Source organism: Pomacea canaliculata, linkage group LG7 (assembly GCF_003073045.1).
Source record: "Pomacea canaliculata isolate SZHN2017 linkage group LG7, ASM307304v1, whole genome shotgun sequence".
NCBI lineage: Eukaryota > Metazoa > Mollusca > Gastropoda > Architaenioglossa > Ampullariidae > Pomacea > Pomacea canaliculata.
This window is the reverse complement of record NC_037596.1, coordinates 28,676,279-28,693,683: the sequence shown is the minus strand read 5'-3', so window position 1 is coordinate 28,693,683 and position 17,405 is coordinate 28,676,279. Positions and strand designations below refer to the sequence as shown.

General features: G+C 36.9%; 2 protein-coding genes across 2 annotated transcripts; both read right to left on the bottom strand.

Moving 5' to 3' along the window:
- Nucleotides 1–379: 379 nt before the first annotated feature.
- LOC112567596 lies at nt 380–6,589 on the bottom strand. Its single transcript, XM_025244291.1, has 10 exons — nt 6,581–6,589; nt 6,144–6,211; nt 5,703–5,812; nt 3,803–5,425; nt 3,382–3,534; nt 2,592–2,855; nt 2,219–2,331; nt 1,797–1,893; nt 1,511–1,675; nt 380–945 (listed from the first exon to the last, which is right to left on the bottom strand). Exons 1-10 carry the CDS (start codon nt 6,587–6,589, stop codon nt 698–700), a joined length of 2,850 nt encoding a protein of 949 aa, XP_025100076.1. The 3' UTR covers nt 380–697.
- Nucleotides 6,590–9,219: 2,630 nt separating this feature from the next.
- On the bottom strand, nt 9,220–14,912 carry LOC112567595 (fibrinogen gamma chain-like). Its single transcript, XM_025244290.1, has 9 exons — nt 14,850–14,912; nt 14,348–14,451; nt 12,384–14,059; nt 11,991–12,143; nt 11,275–11,535; nt 10,773–10,885; nt 10,366–10,462; nt 10,039–10,203; nt 9,220–9,467 (listed from the first exon to the last, which is right to left on the bottom strand). The coding sequence occupies exons 3-9, from the start codon at nt 12,937–12,939 to the stop codon at nt 9,220–9,222; spliced, it is 1,593 nt and encodes a 530-aa protein (XP_025100075.1). The 5' UTR covers nt 12,940–14,059; nt 14,348–14,451; nt 14,850–14,912.
- Nucleotides 14,913–17,405: the final 2,493 nt, after the last annotated feature.

Here is a 17,405-nt window from a genome sequence, read left to right as displayed (position 1 = left end):
AAGTTTAAAGCACTATTCAAAGGTGGTTCTAATGTCAAGATAGATATTATGTGTTGATAGTTATTTCTCAGATTGCTGAACAATACAGCTGTCTGATCTTTATCTTGAGAGAAACACTGAGTTAAAAATTATTGATAGACTTGTTTTGTCTCAACATCACTCATAATGTAAGATCGTTTTTATTTTCTTTAGCTCAGCGTTTTACAATATCTAACCTTTTATAATTCTAGTATTAAATAATGCAATGTGTCCGTTAATGACTAAACGTGAAATTATGGGAAAATTAGCTCATTATATTAAGCAAGAATACTTTTGGACAAAGTAGAACAGTAGAAGGGCCAACACTATTAATTCACCCGTAACGTCTGCTGTAAACTACATTCAGCACCTAATCGTATTTACACCTTGAACATTTCTGTCTTGTTTGTGAACTTGAAAAATAAATCCGTAGGTATTCAGTTTGTATTTAAGATATAGTATTGACTTTTGTATACATATACACACATACACACCAGAATCTCCACAAGAATCTCCCATAGAAAGTGAAAACAGGGTTGTTTTAATCATTTAGAACAACATGTTATTATCATGAGATAAAACAAAGAGCTACATAGGTCGCGTTAGTGTTATGTGAACACAACATCAGCATGAAGCATCCAGTATCCTACGCTGAGGGTAAAGAGAGTGGACTGTAATGTCACACTGCCTTCAATTTCATCTCCGAGAAAGTGAAGCCTCTGTTATCATTATGGGCTTTATACCATTCAATGCCGTCACCACCAAAGGCCCCGTCAAACTTGTAAAGTCCGTTGAGGTTGGAGTCGTGACAGGCTCTGTACCACCAGGCGCCGTGGTATTTTAAAGCGCAGTTAGTGGTAGTGGCATTGTCATTGTTTTGGTCGTGTGTGGTGAAACCTTGGTTGTTATGTCCTTTTAGGCTGTCACCTATAAAATCCACAAGAAGATAAAAGATACCATTACATATGGCAGGTAGAAACGTTTCGGAGAACAGTTACTTCAAAATTTGACAATCAATAATCTATGTCTTAAGAATTTTCTAATGTCTTTTCAATTATTAATTTGTTATGCGTGAAACAGACTTAGTCTGATCAACCAGATCTGTAATAAAAAATTAGGAGTTTACGTTTTCAAGGTACGTGTATAAGTCGCAAGCTGAATGATGAAGAACAAAATTAATGTTGTAGGCTGTATGTGTCTTCAACCAGAATAAATGAAGGTGTTAAACTGTTTTTACTTGTTATAAATTATTGTACAGCCTATTAGCTATCTTTAATCATCCTGAACATTTGCACAGCTAAGTTCAATATAACCCTGACAGCTGTGTGTGTGTGTGTCACCTGGCTACTAAATCACGAACTTATGTCGAGTTTCAATTGCCGTATTCCCCATGGTGACAGTGCATGTTTTAAAAATTTGTCTACACCTTAATCAGAACAGATTTATGTATATCATAAGCCTAAGCCAGGTGTAATAATATTCCTATACTTACCTGCGTCCCCTGAATAACCAGAAACCTGGAGTCTGTATTTTGTGTCAGGACCACCAACACTGAATGACGAGTACTCAGCATAGTGACGTTCTCCATTCACCTCCATGAGGTCAACACGGAGTCGATGAGGTCTGCCTTGTGTAAGTTTGTAAATCTTGTATAAACCTAATACAAAAAAAAATTATAAAATGCAACATACTGTAACATTTGAGCGACTTATTGTGAAGAACACATTTCAAATGTGCTTGTCGTACCATGGGCAAAGTAAAAGAACTGTCAACCTTACCAAGCCAGAACTCTCCAGTGATGTCACCAAAGCCTTGCTCATAGTCCTTCCAGCTTCTGTAGAAGTCAACAGATCCATCACGACGTCTCTGGAAAACCTGTCGTTGACACAGTTTCTAATGTTTTACATATTTGCTGAGAACAGAAGTAAATTGTAGACGAAATCTTGCAGCTTAAAGGCCGGTGTCTACTTTAATAACACACGCGGTATGTCAAATCATAAATTATAATTTTCAGTGGGAGCAACAACCCAGACTGATGTAAGTTGTGTAACAAAATAACATTAATGTGACTAATGAACAGTCAGTTGAACATACAGCCAATACAAATCATTTTCAGACACAAGTCACTTGTTGAAAGCAAATCGAATGCTCTACTTGACACACGTATATATATATAGACTTTAAAGGACATTCAACGTACCAGCCAGCCACCGCCGTTATTCATGTCACATGGGACTTCCAACGACATGTTTGCAGCGGTGATATTGTATACACCGGAGATGGCGCCTGTCCTCTGCCAGTCCTTACACGATTCTTTAGAGGTGTAAACAGTGTCAAGAGTGTATATAATTCTTATTAGACTCTAACAAATTATTGTTATTATCATTTAGAATGCTAGAATTTGCTACGCAATAGCTTTCTCCATAACAGGATAAAAGGGAGTATAAATATCAGTTATATAAAAGAAATGCTAGATCCTTGATTCTTGTGGATAACAAAGTTAAACCCCACCCCATGTTCAGTAATTTAAGAAGCAGCGAACTTGCAGAATATGTCAATGAATATTAACTCACCAAAAAGTTGACACGAGACGTCAGTTTGGTCCAAAAGGAAACCAGTGGGGCATAAACATTTCCCCAGTAGACACCGACTGTTGGGGTCAGGACATTCGAAGTCACTACGACACGGTGAGTTGTACCACAGTGGTCCAGGATACGAGTCTGAAGAGTCCATGCAGGTTCTCTGGTAGTGGGTCCAGCCTCTACTGGTGTGTGGATACCAGGCTAATGGCACGTCAAGAGCTGTGATGTTATGCAGCAGACAGCGCCCTCCTTTGGCTGGGTGAGATAACAGAACACAAGTTATTGGCATTGATGGTTCCGATCATAAAATTGTATATTAAAGTCAATACCACTATTCTTTTGTGCACATACAATATACTCTTCAAACCAGTTAACTTAATTATTTTTAAGTTGTCCAGAATAGCAGACATAAGGTAAAACAATAGCTGCAGGTGAAGACAGTTTGCACTTGAGAAGAGAAAGCTCAACATCTTAAACAATCATCTTTGTCTATGAAAGAAATCTTAAAACAATAGGTAAATCATCTTTATTATAAACACAGAAATTGTGTAAACACTATACATTCTACATCTCGTACTTCACAAATTCAATTTATTCTGAACAAAAAGTGTGTAGGCGTAATATAAGTATTATCACTACACTCAAACAAAAGGTAAATAGAAAACAGAAATATGTTTAGCTTAAAGTGAGTTTTACAATTTCTCTGGGATGTGATTGTGCATATGTAAGCAGTGGAAGCTCTTATATCGTAACTACGACAAATAAAATACATTTTACAAACCTCTGAAGTCAAAGGTCAGACAACCATAAGTTGTGACACACAAAGTCTTGCATCCTTCTAAAGTCAGTTGATCCCGTACAACGACATTATGTCCCCGTATGCCGCTCTCCGGGTACTCCATGAATGTGTTCTGAAGGTCGGCAGTGCTGCATGCTGATTAATTCAGATTAATGTGAACATTAGTAATTCATTTAGTGGAAGTAATATGTTTAAACATGGCGTTGTAAGTTTAAATTAACTCTTTTAGAAAATACATACTGAAACTATGAACGAGTATTGTAATCTTTTTATCTTTTATTTTCATTCTATTTTGGGTGGTTAGTCTAGTGTACCATATTCCCTTGCTTTCCTGTCACCAATCTTGAGTTTTACAAGCGTTTAGGTAGTATGGTCTACGGTATTTAATTTCATATTTACTTACTCTGAGAGCAAGTATTGTCACGTGTTGATGAGAAGAACCCAGGACGACAAAGACACCTATCTTTAAAGCACACCGTGTTCTTCTCAGGACATCCATTATCGTTGATGCAGGATGTCATGAACCTTTTTGAGTGTGGTGACACAAAATACAAGTCGGCACCTGTTTCCTCTTTCAAACTCTGAATAGGGCCTGTGTGGCGTGTGCACTTCAGAGTTGACTCAGTGCTTTTGTAGACTGTGACGGCCAGACACTTGTCTTCATCGAGACAAGAGGAATAGCAGCCATGTGAGGAAGATACAATGAGATTCTTAGACTCAATTGTTGAGTCAGGAGCAACCGTCGTATTCTGCACATTAAACGATGTTTGAATTTTGTTAAGAAAGATGGTTGTTTGCCACTGAGAGTTGTTCGCAGCACTGCATGTGCGACTGTCTTGTAAAAGTTGACAAAGTTCAAACTCCTTGTCGTTACTGTCACACTCGGGACAAAAAGTGACGGCCACACAGTCAGGAAGCTTGTAACACTCCTCCATACAGTGTTCAGCAGTTACAAACTCACTAAAGATGGAGACACCGATTAGCCTTGTACGACTGAGATGTAATCCCGGTGTGTACTCATCACAGTCAGACAACTGACCTTTCTTCTTTAAAGTCTGACAATATTTCTTCTTAATAGTTATTAGTTTGGTTTTTATCTTGTCAAGATCAACAGAATCGTGATTTAGAGGACCCCAGTCACCGACAAATGTTTTTGAGAACAGAAGATCTATTGGAGTCAAGACATAGTTAATGGCGACCGGATTGTTCCCTACTTCTGTAAGCCAGGCCAAGCTACTGGCGCTGGTAGTGGGAGGTACCCCAACACCTATTGTACTTGTCTCTACTTGACTTTGAAGCTCGTCTGCTTGTTTCTTCTGATTGGAACTTAAGGTCTCAGACTCTCCAAGTAGCGAAGCAGATAAATAGTTTGCAGCAGCTGTCACGTGACCCTGTCCATACCTTTTGTAGTTGCTAGTCTCCATTTTGTGCACAAAAGTTAGCAAAGCTCCCAGGCGGACTTGTGAGACAAAGTGTGTGCCGTAGGTGTCAAGAAACTCCAGGTAAAGGTGTTCATCACTTGTATTATTAAGTTGTATGACCGACTGTAGAAAGATTGAATGGAATGGCGGTGGCTGTAAATGTAAAAGCGAAACAAGATATGAACTGCAAGAGGCTGATGACACGATCAAGACCTTTTGTCTCAATTCAGCGAGAATTTTCTGAAAGAATGGGTTGGCCGCAAATGGAGGCCCCCAACCGCCGCCATCGAGTTGCGCTGTACGACTCATAAACTTGGTGAGGTCATAGGGCGTCTGAATGACCTCTGAGGTAAAGGACATTACACATGACACATCCGGTGCAAGAATCACCCCACGTGGCACGCTGTAACTATTGTCCGTGATCACGTGACCTGCACTGTAGTCAGCAGAGAATATGGGCAAGGTGAAGCCAGGATCGCGACCTGGTGCCAGTGGGCAACCCTTCAGACTGTTGTACCCGTACAAAGCAAAGTCGACTCCAGGTAGTCGGGTGTTGACTTGCCTGGGACATCGGAGAGGCGGTTGGTCATTCAGAATGTCTTGTCCTGAAAATATACGGGTGTCTATGCTGTTTAAGTTGTGCAGTATAGTCATCTTGTGTTTTTTTACATGTCGTATGCTTTTGTATCTGTTTTATCAGACATATAATTTCTATATTTTGTTTTTTATATTTCTGGAAGGTGTGGAAAGAGTGTGTGTATTTATGGGTGTGTTTTTGTTTTTGTGTGAAAGAGAGAGAGACAGAAGGAGTGTGTGTGAGAGAGAAAGAGTATATATATATATATGTGTGTGCGTGTGTTCAACTATCACATAGTTTCTCACCAGCATCCTTTTCTCGTGACTGTTGTTTGCTGTCAGACTTAGCCTTCACTTGGTTTTCGCTGAGGTCAGAATGTTCTGGTTCCAGGACTAAATGATGTCCTGTTTCAAAACTAGCCAAGACACATACTGAGGTCAGCATGAACATAATAAATTTAAATAACATGAGAAAATATTTCATTTTCATCACACTTGTTAATTTCTGATAAAACACTAGATTCTATACCCTAGACAGGGAATAGTAGAATTAATATTTTGCAAAACCTTTGTGGCAACTACAGAAATTCATACACACAATAACAACAAAACACAAACACACACACACACAAGAATGATACGGCGATTCAGTTCTAATAAGTAAAGGAAGGAAGGAAAGGAGATATTAAAAGAGATAAAGTATGCTTAAGTGTGCCTATGTAGTGACAATTGTACCTATATACATACTTTTGTTTGCTTCGTGCCGAAACATTTGGAATAAATGCTACAACGATCGCCAATAAAAGAAGCAAACCCTGTAAAAATCACAATTATTGTAAGTTTTGATTGTTATCATAATAACAATCATCTATATTGCTACCAAGCGACCTAAGAACACGGAAATACTATTATAAAGATAGTAAAATAGAAAGTAAAGAAGCTAGGACATTAGAAAATAATTACGCACGTAGGTATAACATCAAATGTCAACAATTTAAAGTATTTTTATCTTTTAATAAGAAATCCGGCTTTAAATATTATATTCGGAGTTGATTCCATTTATCTACTGCATGCAAAACCTATATATATTTATTTATTTAGTAATGTATTAATGTATTATTATTAGTAGTATTGTTCAATGCTTATAAAAGATGAGTATTAACAATCATTTGCAACTGTCTTACCATAGTCATCTTCATTTCTATGATGTGGTTGTGGCTGTAGCTCCCATACAGGAATACTCTTCAAATGAACGAAGGACGTTGTCAAACAGAACAACTGAATAACAATGAGGTCGTTGCAATTGAAGTCTGTTATTTATAGGATTCTGTAAGTGTAACATCCTGGGCTGCTGAATGGCCGCAAATTAGTGTTAGTGTGTGCCAAGCACGAAACACGAGTTGAGAGTTGGTATGATCGCCCATACAGATCAAAATTATAATTGAAAAGACAGAGAGCCCCCATTATAGTCACAGAGATTATGTTACGATCTTATACCATCTATTGCTTCATTTCGGTCACGAACACATAACAATTATATACGAGTATTATATAATCTCACTCTAGTAGTTAATTAGGTTAGAATCAAAAACAAACGTATCTAGTCATCTATTCAATAATTTAAGAACTATAATAACAGAATTTTTTTTATTATTTACGATAATAATTCTAAGGCGCATTTCCTCGTGTGGACGTGAGCCAAATGCTTTACTATCGAAACACACACACACACACCCCAACTACGAAAGCACTATTACACACGCACGTACACATAATGTCACACGTACAATAAGAATAAGAATTAGCAAGCATTAAGACCAATATACATAATCCGTAGGTAGAAAATTATGGAGTAAGCGGAGTGTGCCTAAAGGGGGCTTGGACTGAGTCGGGACAACTCCAAAATATTTCTGTACTGATACAATTCATTATGTCCTGGGTGTATTCATTTGGTGACACCCATCTCATTAGCAAGTAACACCACAGCCAATACCCGTCAGTGGACAGGTTGCTTTAGTCGTAAATACGTTTGCATTGGTCTGTGGACGACGCTTTTTCCGTTTGAATTTTTGTTCTCAGAACACTTATGCTCAGACCAATACTTTCATTATAAAAAGCATTTGTCTAGATTCTATTAACACCTAAACTTCTTTGACAGGGTTATCTTCCCTAGTCTATTCTTTAACAGTACAAGTAGTGGAATAATTTGCTCCTGGTTAACAAACTGGTGGTGGAGAGCGTCTCTAAGTCTCAATTAATCGCTCCTCACGTAAAGCTCGTGTAGGTTACTATGGTTACTTTGAAATGTCTATACTTATAAAAAGTATTTTATATAATTATAATTTTTGAAAGAATAATAATAAAGTTACAATAAAGTAAAATTTTATCTTCTTCAGACTGCTGCACAAAAAAGTTTCATAGCACTTCATTTAATTGTCTAACGACGAACCTAGACCTAGGTGGTACGGTGAGACTGAAAACTTGAGTCCTGAGCATTTTGAATGGAGTATAAAGGTTGATGGTACGACCTCTGCACTTGGTCCTCGTACTTAAGTAGATGATTACGAATTTCCCTTACTTTTAAAGTGGTTTGTTTTGATATATTCATACATTGCCTATATATGCATCATAGCAGTCTGTTTCCAGTAATGCATACCAAGTAATAATCATCATCATCATCATCGTCGTCGACGTCGTCGTCATCATCATCATCATCATCATCATCATACAGTGTATGTTTAAAGTTATTTTTCTTCTCTGTCACTTTTGAACATTGGACGTAGGACAATACCATTATCAAAATAGAAAAGACTCTAACGGGATATCCATGCTAAAGCTTACAGTAACAGGAATAGTTAAGAAAACAATAAAAATCAAGAATAAAATCAGACTAGATATATAACAAAATTAAAGCTTAGAACGATACATCGCTGAAGTATTCATGGACAATGTTTCTTCATAAACATATGATCTGTATGTCCACTTTGTAAAGTCTATGTAACTGAGCATAGCGGGAATCAGAATTCAAAAGACCATTTATATAATGTCGACAAAATTATCGCGTCTGTTTGCAGAGAGGTAAAGATTATTTAAAGTTTTATACCGCCGAAAAAAAGGGTTTTGAAGAAGGTACTTTTCTTTCTCCAGGTTTTGTTTGCGGTACTCTAATATAAAGATAGATATGATGTGTTGATAGTTATCTCTCAGACTGCTGAACAACACAGCTGTTTCATCTTTATCATAAAAGTGACGTTTAGTTAGAAATTATTGCTAGACCAGTTTTGTCTCAACATCACTCATAATGTAAGATCGTTTTTAATTTCTTTAGCTAAGCGTTTTACAATATCTTACCTTTTATAATTCTAGTATTAAATAATGCAATATGTCCGTTGATGACTAAATGTGAAATTATGCTAAAAGCAGGAAGACTTTCAGACAACAGAAGAAAGGCCAAGGCTATTTAGTTCACCGGTAAAGCACGAAATCAACCACCTTCAGCGCCTAATGGTATTTACACCTTGATCATATCTGCCTTGTCTAGGAATTAGAAAGACAATATATATAATAGACATATATTCGTAAATATTTGATTTGTAGTTAGAGTATAGCAATGGGTTTTGCATACAGATACACACGTAGGCACAAAAATTTCCGTAAGACCCACAGAAAGGGAAAATAGAGTTGTTTTAATCATTGAGAATAACATATTGGTATCCTGGGAGAAAATCAAGAGCTACACAGGTCACGCTAGAGTTATGTCACCACAACATCAGCATCAAGCACCCAGTATACTAAGCTTGGGTTAAAGAGAGTTTATGCAATGTCACACTGCTTTGAATTTCATCTCCGAGAAAATGAAGCCTCTGTTATCATTATTGGCATAATACCATGCAATGCCGTCATAACCAACGGCCCCGTCATGCTTGTAACGTCCGTTGAGGTTGGAGTCGTGACAATTTCTGTACCACCAGGCGCCGTGGTAATATACCGCGCAGTTAGCGGTAGTGTAATTGTCATTGTCTTGGTCGTGTGTGGTGAAACCTTGGTTGTTATGTACTTTTAGGCTGTCACCTATAGAATCAACAAAAGGATAACAAAAAATTCTCATAGCATCTGGCAGATAAAAACGTTAAAGAGAACTGTAACTTTAAAATATCGACAATCAATAATCTATCCACGAATTATTCACTAAAGTATTTTCACTTATTAACATGTTACGCGTGAAACCAGCTTAGTCTGATCAACCTGATCTTTAATAAAAAATTACGAGTGTAAGTTTTCAAGGTACGTGTATAAGTTACAAGCTGAATAATGAAGAACAAAATTAATGTTGTAAACTGTATGTGTCCTCAAGCCCGAATAAATGTAGGTGTTAAATTGTTTTTACTTGTTATAAATTATTGTACAGCACATTAGCTATCTTTATTCATCCTGAACATTTGCACAGCTAAGTTCAATATAACACTGACAGCTGTGTGTGTGTGTGTCACCTGGCTACTACATCGCGTAGCTTATGTCGAGTTTAAATTGCCGAATTCCCATTGTGACAGTGCCTGTTTTAAAAATGTGTCTATACAATAATCAGCACAGATTTACGTATATCATAAGACTAAGCCAGGTGTAATAATCATCCTATACTTACCTGCGTCACCTGAATAACCAGAGACCTGGAGTCGGTATTTTGTATCAGGACCGCCCACATTGAATGCCGAGTACTCAGCATAGTGACGTTCTCCACTCACCTCCATGAGGTCAACACGGAGTCGATGAGGTCTGCCTTGTGTAAGTTTGTGAATCTTGTATAATCCTGACAGACATACGAAATACTAAAATACTGCACCTTTTTGAAGAACGCAAGCAATGTGATTTATTACCACAAATACACTGCCTTAAAATACACACAGGATAAATTTACAAAAATGTGATGAAATGTGATATCTTTGGAAATCGAAAGAGATATCTCTCTTACCAAGCCAAAACTCTCCGGTGACGTCACCAAAACCTTGCTCATAGTCCGTCCACTTCCGGTAAAAGTCTACCGAACCGTCAAGACGTCTTTGGAAAACCTACCGTGATATATTTTTAGAAAACTTGGGTCTGTACTCAGCGTTGTAGACCTTTCATAAATACTTAACCTACTGTTTCTACTGTAGTTTCATGTGTTATCATAAATGAGGAACTTCAGCGATGGTTTGAATGTCTCTAAAAAAAGGTAAACATAGTACGACAAAGGGCACGTCTGCAACCGAACAAATGAGCAAATAACAATTACACAAAAACATTTAATGTTATATACTAGATAAAATCGTTGTTAGGCGCATTACAACAGTGTGAATGCAGTAGTTGTAGATACATCTGGTTTTGCAAACAACGTACCAACCATCCGCCACCGTGGTCCATGTCACACCAAACTTTTGTCGAGATACCCGCCGTAATGACACTGTATACACCAGACTTTACACCTCTCCTCTGCCAGTCACGGCAGGATTCTTTTACATCGTAACAAATATATAATGCGCGATTATTTTAGAGAATGTTTAAGACAGAAATAACTTTTTAAAAAAATTTAATTTCACTGGTAATCGTTTATTATTATTATTTATAATAAACCAATTAAAAGTATCAAACGCCAAATAATAAGTGTAGGACCGAAGCTGTCCCTTGCTACACGACTTCATTGTGTATGATATTGATAATAATAGTGACCACAATGACTAATTTTCACACCAACGTGTCATAATAAAAGTACATTTAAAAAAAAAAAAAACTACAAACCCAATGCATTTAAAAAAAAATAAGTCTTGCGTCTTTGGCTAACAAAGACACGTTAAGTTGATATTCATAATCTTTCAAACTAGTTAGCTAAAACTGTGCTTACCTAAACCACATGACATGTCATTTATGTCCAAAGAAAAGCCAGCCACGCATCCACATCTTCCCAACAGACACCAGCTGTTGGGGTCAGGACAGTCTACTTTGTTGCGACACGGTGAGTTGTACCACAGTGGTCCAGGATACGAGTCTGAAGAGTCCATGCAGGTTCTCTGGTAGTGGGTCCAGCCTCTACTGGTGTGAGGATACCAGGCTACCTGGGCTGTTAGCGATGTGACGTCATGCAGCAGGCAGCGCCCTCCCTTGGCTGGCGTGTGAATCACAAATAAAAATTACTGCATGCTAACTGGGGCTGATTGTGACTTTTTAGACAATTTTTCCTGTATGCACATGTAATTTAATAATTTTTGATGAAGCAAAAATGATTGGCAGTATTGAAAGAAAGAACCAATCGGCTTCAGCAACTGTCAAGTTCTAAAGAGGATATCTTAATTATTATTTTCTCTTACTTAAAGACATCTAAATCATCATGCATGACAGGCTTTAGCAAAGTTCTACAAAAAAACCTGAAAAATATTCTCACTTAATATAAAGATTATTTCCCAACAATAAACAATTATTAAAAAATAATGAAGATGTAATCTTTTTTGAAGTTTGCATTAAAATTTATTGTTTTAAGTTAAATTTGGATATGCTATTTTTATGTAATATCAATACACAAAATTCTGCACAAACTTGATTGTCGAACTGTTTGTTACACACCTCTAAAATCAACTGTTAGACAGCTGTTAGTCGTGATACAAAGTTTCTTGCACGTTTCTATAGTCAGTCCATCCAGTACAGCGATGTTATGTCCCCTTATTCCGCTCTCCGGATACTCCATGAAGGTATTCTGTAGGTCGGCTGTGCTGCATGCTGATAAAAATTATAAAAAAGAAACTAAAGTGATCTATCTAAGCATGTTTTCTGTAATGCGTCAACAGGTATTTTCATTTTAGTACAAATGTTTGAAAACATAAAACTGTCATTAACTATTTGCTTTTTCTTGTCTTTAACAATGGCGGAGTTTTGAAACAAGCCATTTCCTAATTTCTAGTTTTATAAAAAATGTGTGGTTTTGTGTTTTGCAGAATCAGAAGATAAATTTATACTCACTTGCAATACAAGTGTTATCACGTGTTGAAAAAAAGAAACCTGGTAGACAAAGGCATCTGTCTTTAAAGCACACAACGTTCTTCTGAGGACAGTCGTTATCGCTGGTGCAGTCTGCCACGAGCCAGTCCTTTAAAAAGAAGGATGGTGCAAGGGATGTCTTTTTCTCATCTCTCAAAATGCTCTTTGCGCGTGGAGAAATGAAATACAGGTCTGAACTCGGTTCCTTGTTCAAGGATAGAAGTGACCCTTTGTGGCATGTGCACTTGAGAGTTGTCCCATTGGTGTTGTAGAGTGTGAAGGCAAGACACAAGTCGTGATCGAGACAAGAGGTATAACAACCGTACCTCGTAGATACAATGCGACTCTCAGATGTGAGATCAGTAATAGCAGTCATATTCTTTAAATTCAACAGTGTGTGTATTCTGTTTAGCAAGATGGTAGTTTGCCATCGTGAGTCCTTTGCAACGCTGCGTATGTTATTCTCTTCGAATAGTTGACAAAATTTGGTCCATTCTCGTTGCTCTGACAATAAGAACAAAAGCTGAGGGCAACACATCTTGGACGTCTAGAGCATTCTTCCATGCACTGTTCAGTAGACACAGTAGCTTTTAGCTCGGCATCACCTACTAACCTCGTACTACGCAGACTAAATCCAGGCGTTGGATCTTCACAGTCAGAAAGTTGACCTCTTTGTTTTAAAGATGGACAATATCTTTCCTTAATACTTATGATTTGACTTTTGATTGTCACGTAGTCAATTGAAAAGCTTTGTAAAGGACTCGATCCACCCATGAACCTTTCTGAAAACAAGGTATCAATTGAAGTTAGGTCATAGTTGATGGCAATAGGGTCAGCCTTAACTGCTGTGAGCCACGACAAGCTGTTAGCTCCAGAAGGGGGAGAGACTCCAACACCAATCGGTATTGTTTCTACCTTATTTAGAAACTCGTCTGTTTTTTTCTTTTGATCGGGGGTCAAGGTCTCGGTGTGCCCTAGGAGTGCAATGGAGGAATAGCTTGCAGCAGCCGTAAATTCATCTTCTTCATGCTGCATGTAAATGTTGTTTTCCATTTTGTGCACCATTGTTAGCGAGGCTCCAAGACGTGCTTGCGACACAAAGTGTGTGCCGTATGTGTCAAGGAACTCCAGGTAGGTGTTCTCATCACTTGTATTATTAAGTCTTAGGATCCACTCAAGGAACATTGAATGAAAAGCCGGCGGTTCCAGTTGCAGACGTGAAACACGATATGCGCTGCAGGATGCTGTTGACATGATAAAGACTTTCTGTCTAAGCTCAGCAACGGTTTCCTGAAAGGAAAGGCTGGCAACAAATGGAGGTCCCCAACCACCATCATCAAGTCTTGCTGTTCGACCCATGAACTTGGTCAAGTCGTACGGCGTCTGAACGACCTCTGACCTGAAGGAGGGTACACATGATATGTCAGGTGCAAGAACTACACCATGAGGCATTGTGTAACGACAGTCGGGGGTTACAGAGCCTGAGTTATATTCAGCATTGAATATTGGAAGAGTAAATCCAGGATCAACACCTGATGCTAGTGGTGATCCCTTTAGACTATTAAAACCGTAAAGAGCGTAGTCTACTCCTGGACATGGAGGTTTCACTTCATGATCAGGACAGTTGGAAGGCAATCGGTTGCTTGAAGGATCTTGTCCTGTAAATAGACACCTTTGTATAATAAGACTGCTGTGTAGAGTAGACATATATCAGAGTTTAGTTGGTTTGAAACAGTCTGAACACGCAAAAACTGCTTTTAAATATTATGTTGTGTTGGTGGTTGTGGTGGACTGTGTCGTCTGCGGTTGCTTTTACTTTTTTGGAGTGTGAACATGATGTAGGTAGTTGTGTATGCTTGAAGAATAAATCACAGCATCGTTTGTTTTTGTATGTGTTTCCGTTTGATCTCATTTTTATCGGGTTTATTTTTCATATAATTGCTTACCTATATCCTCCGATGGTTGTTCTCTGCCAAACTTCGCATCTTTTTGTTCTTGTGTGAGGTTAGAATGCTCTGAATCCAGAACGGACACCTGTCCAGGTTCAAAACTAGAACAAGTAATGATCACATGGTCAGAATAAATGTATTGAAGTATAAACGAAATACTTGAGATGTATTATTGTTAATATTTGTTATATTACAACGATAATGTGGTTCAAATGACTATTATGTATTAACTATATTTAATGAAACTATTTAGAGAGGCTGCTCTTTGGTAGCATTACCATTCAAAAGGGACGCAACTTTACTTAACATGTAAGGACAAAGAAGGAGTGCAGCCCCTCTACATCTACAATCTCTGAATAAATAACAAAGAAACTACTTATGCATTTAAAATTGAAAACAACCTCTATTTCACATTAAACAAGGATTGAGAGAGTGTAAGTTCACAAGCGTGTGTGTATGTATGCGCAGTTTGTAATGAGAGTTGTACTTGTGTACATACTTTTGATCGCTGTAAGCCAGAGCGACGGACACCATCAGTGAGAATAGAAAACCCTGTAAAAATCACAATTGTAGAACAAAGAGATTGTTTGTTTGAAATATCGTTTTGTTTATGTCTTGAACCCCTGGGTTCAGAATCCCTACGGGACCTTTCTAGCAATTTTTTGTTGGAGGTCTTTATAAAGACTGCGTCAATAAACATGAACACGTATTTCTAATTTGGTTTTAAAGCCATAGTCCATAGCATCTCCGAAATTAATGTTACTATTTTGACAGTTAATGTTGCTATATTACCAAGCTAATAAAATTAGCTAACATCATCCACCAACAAATTTTGTCAAGTGACTTTATTTTAATACTTTTTTTTTTCAAAAAATTAATCTTTTACTTACACGTATATAACCAGACTGTTAAACTACCAGAACCTTCATTTTTCAAGCCTTTTATAAAGAGATTGTAGTTATTGTTTGTTTGACAATGAAAGACATGCCCAGAAATTTTTCTAATAGAAAAACATTTTGTACAGCAAAAGACTTTTTTTTCTATTAGTGCTAATGATTAGAAGTTTATAGTATAAATAAAACATGATGCTTAACAAAACAAAACAGCATCTCTCGTAAATATACTAAATCAATGGTGGCTAGGAAGTTAAATATGTTATCATATTGTAAAACTATATCTATGCAAAGCGTTTCATTTGACCACAAACACGTAAATAAACACACATGCATTACAAAAACTGTCAAGCTGCTTATGAAAAATAAGGATGGATAATCAGTATATGTCTCACCATAAGCAACTTCACTTCCATGATGTGGTTGAGGCTGTAACCGCAACACAGAAATGTCTCTACGACGGACAACAGCGATGAAGTTAGACGACAGATTCAAAAACCAGTCAGGTTGCGAATTCGAAAACAGTTTTTTCAAGTACTTCCTCAAAGTAACAATGGCTGTAGAATCATAGCCAATCATGATGTGGTTAACAAACAACTTAGTGGTAGCGTTTGTATGAAAATCCAAACAAAGCAAAATTCTCGTTAAAAAAACCTGAAAGACATTAGCTTGCTGTGGTAGACATTATAAAATTATAATGAATGACTGTCCTTATACATATCAAAGCTTCTTTTGGCAATGCGGATATTTTAATCCTATACGCTTATAGATTAATAAGTTTTGAATTCATGTGTATGAGGAATAAAATGCATGTTTGTTTAGAACTTTATGCTTGTTTATATCGTCTGAATATTTTTTTGTAACATGTTAACTTCTTTCCGCAAAGGGATTTCTCTGTCGCTTAAAGTTTAATGTCAGCATTGAAGTCAGCCTCTGAAACTAGCAGTAATTTTTTTCTAGTTCCACGAATTATCTATATCTCTATTTATAAAACTATTTTCTTATAATTCTGCTTGGATGATTACCTAGATTTTCGTCAAACGATTTGATGTGTGCTTATTCCAATTAACGAGTGTCAAACGAATCTTGAATGGTTATTTTAAATGTCTATACTTACAAAATTTCCTTCATGTAACTACAGAATAAAGCATTCTGGTAAAGTTAAAGAAACTAATGTTTTGTCTCTATCCGATTGATGTACACAACACTGTCATAACACTTCAATCCCAATGTTCAACAAGGGTCAGAGTCAAAACTTGACCCTTAAATATTTTCAGTGGTGTATAATGGTTCATGGTACCAGGCTATTCACTTGGTCCTCGTTTCAAGAACGTACTTTACATTTTCCACGAATTCTCTCTACTTTTAAATTGGTTTGTTTACGGAAGTAAAAATATACTGATGCATTTAAAGCTACGCACAATACCAGTATGTTTAGCCAGTAATGCATATCATATAATAATAATAAAAAATATAATTATTATTATAATAATAAAACGCATGTTTAAATTGATTTCTTTTAGCGCTAACTTTAAAATCTTTGAGGAAGAACAATACCTTTTTTAAAAGCACAAAAAATACATCATCATCATCATCACCACCATCATCACCATCACCATCATCATCATGATGATCATCAGTCATTAATCATTAATCATTAAAAGCATTAGTTTAGTCATTCTTACTCCTCGAGGAGCAGAGGGCCGCAACAATCAAAAGAATTATTTTACATCTAATCGGTTGACATTTTGCAGCTTTCAAAGGGAGGCAGTCTTCAATAGAACATGTTCGTGCATGTACCAACAGTTTCTTCCCTTAGAAGATCAAAAGCCGTTGCATAACATCAGGTACATTCTACGGTTTATTTAGACCACATGTTTAAATAAAATGCGTTTTTAATATGTCAGGTCATTACAAATAAAATGCAGTTTATTTATTTTTTCTAATTTTAATTAAAAATTATTCTTCTTACTGGTCAGTGTTTTTATTATACATGTATTTCCAAAGATTATTAAACGGTGTTCAAACCCCTTGGACACTATTCGTGTTTCTTTGCCCTCAGACCATTTTGTCCCCACTTTAATACTACTGCTACAGGTGTAAAGAACACTTGCAGGCTTTAAACTCACTTTATGTTTAGGGAAAAAAAGGCATGTTCCATT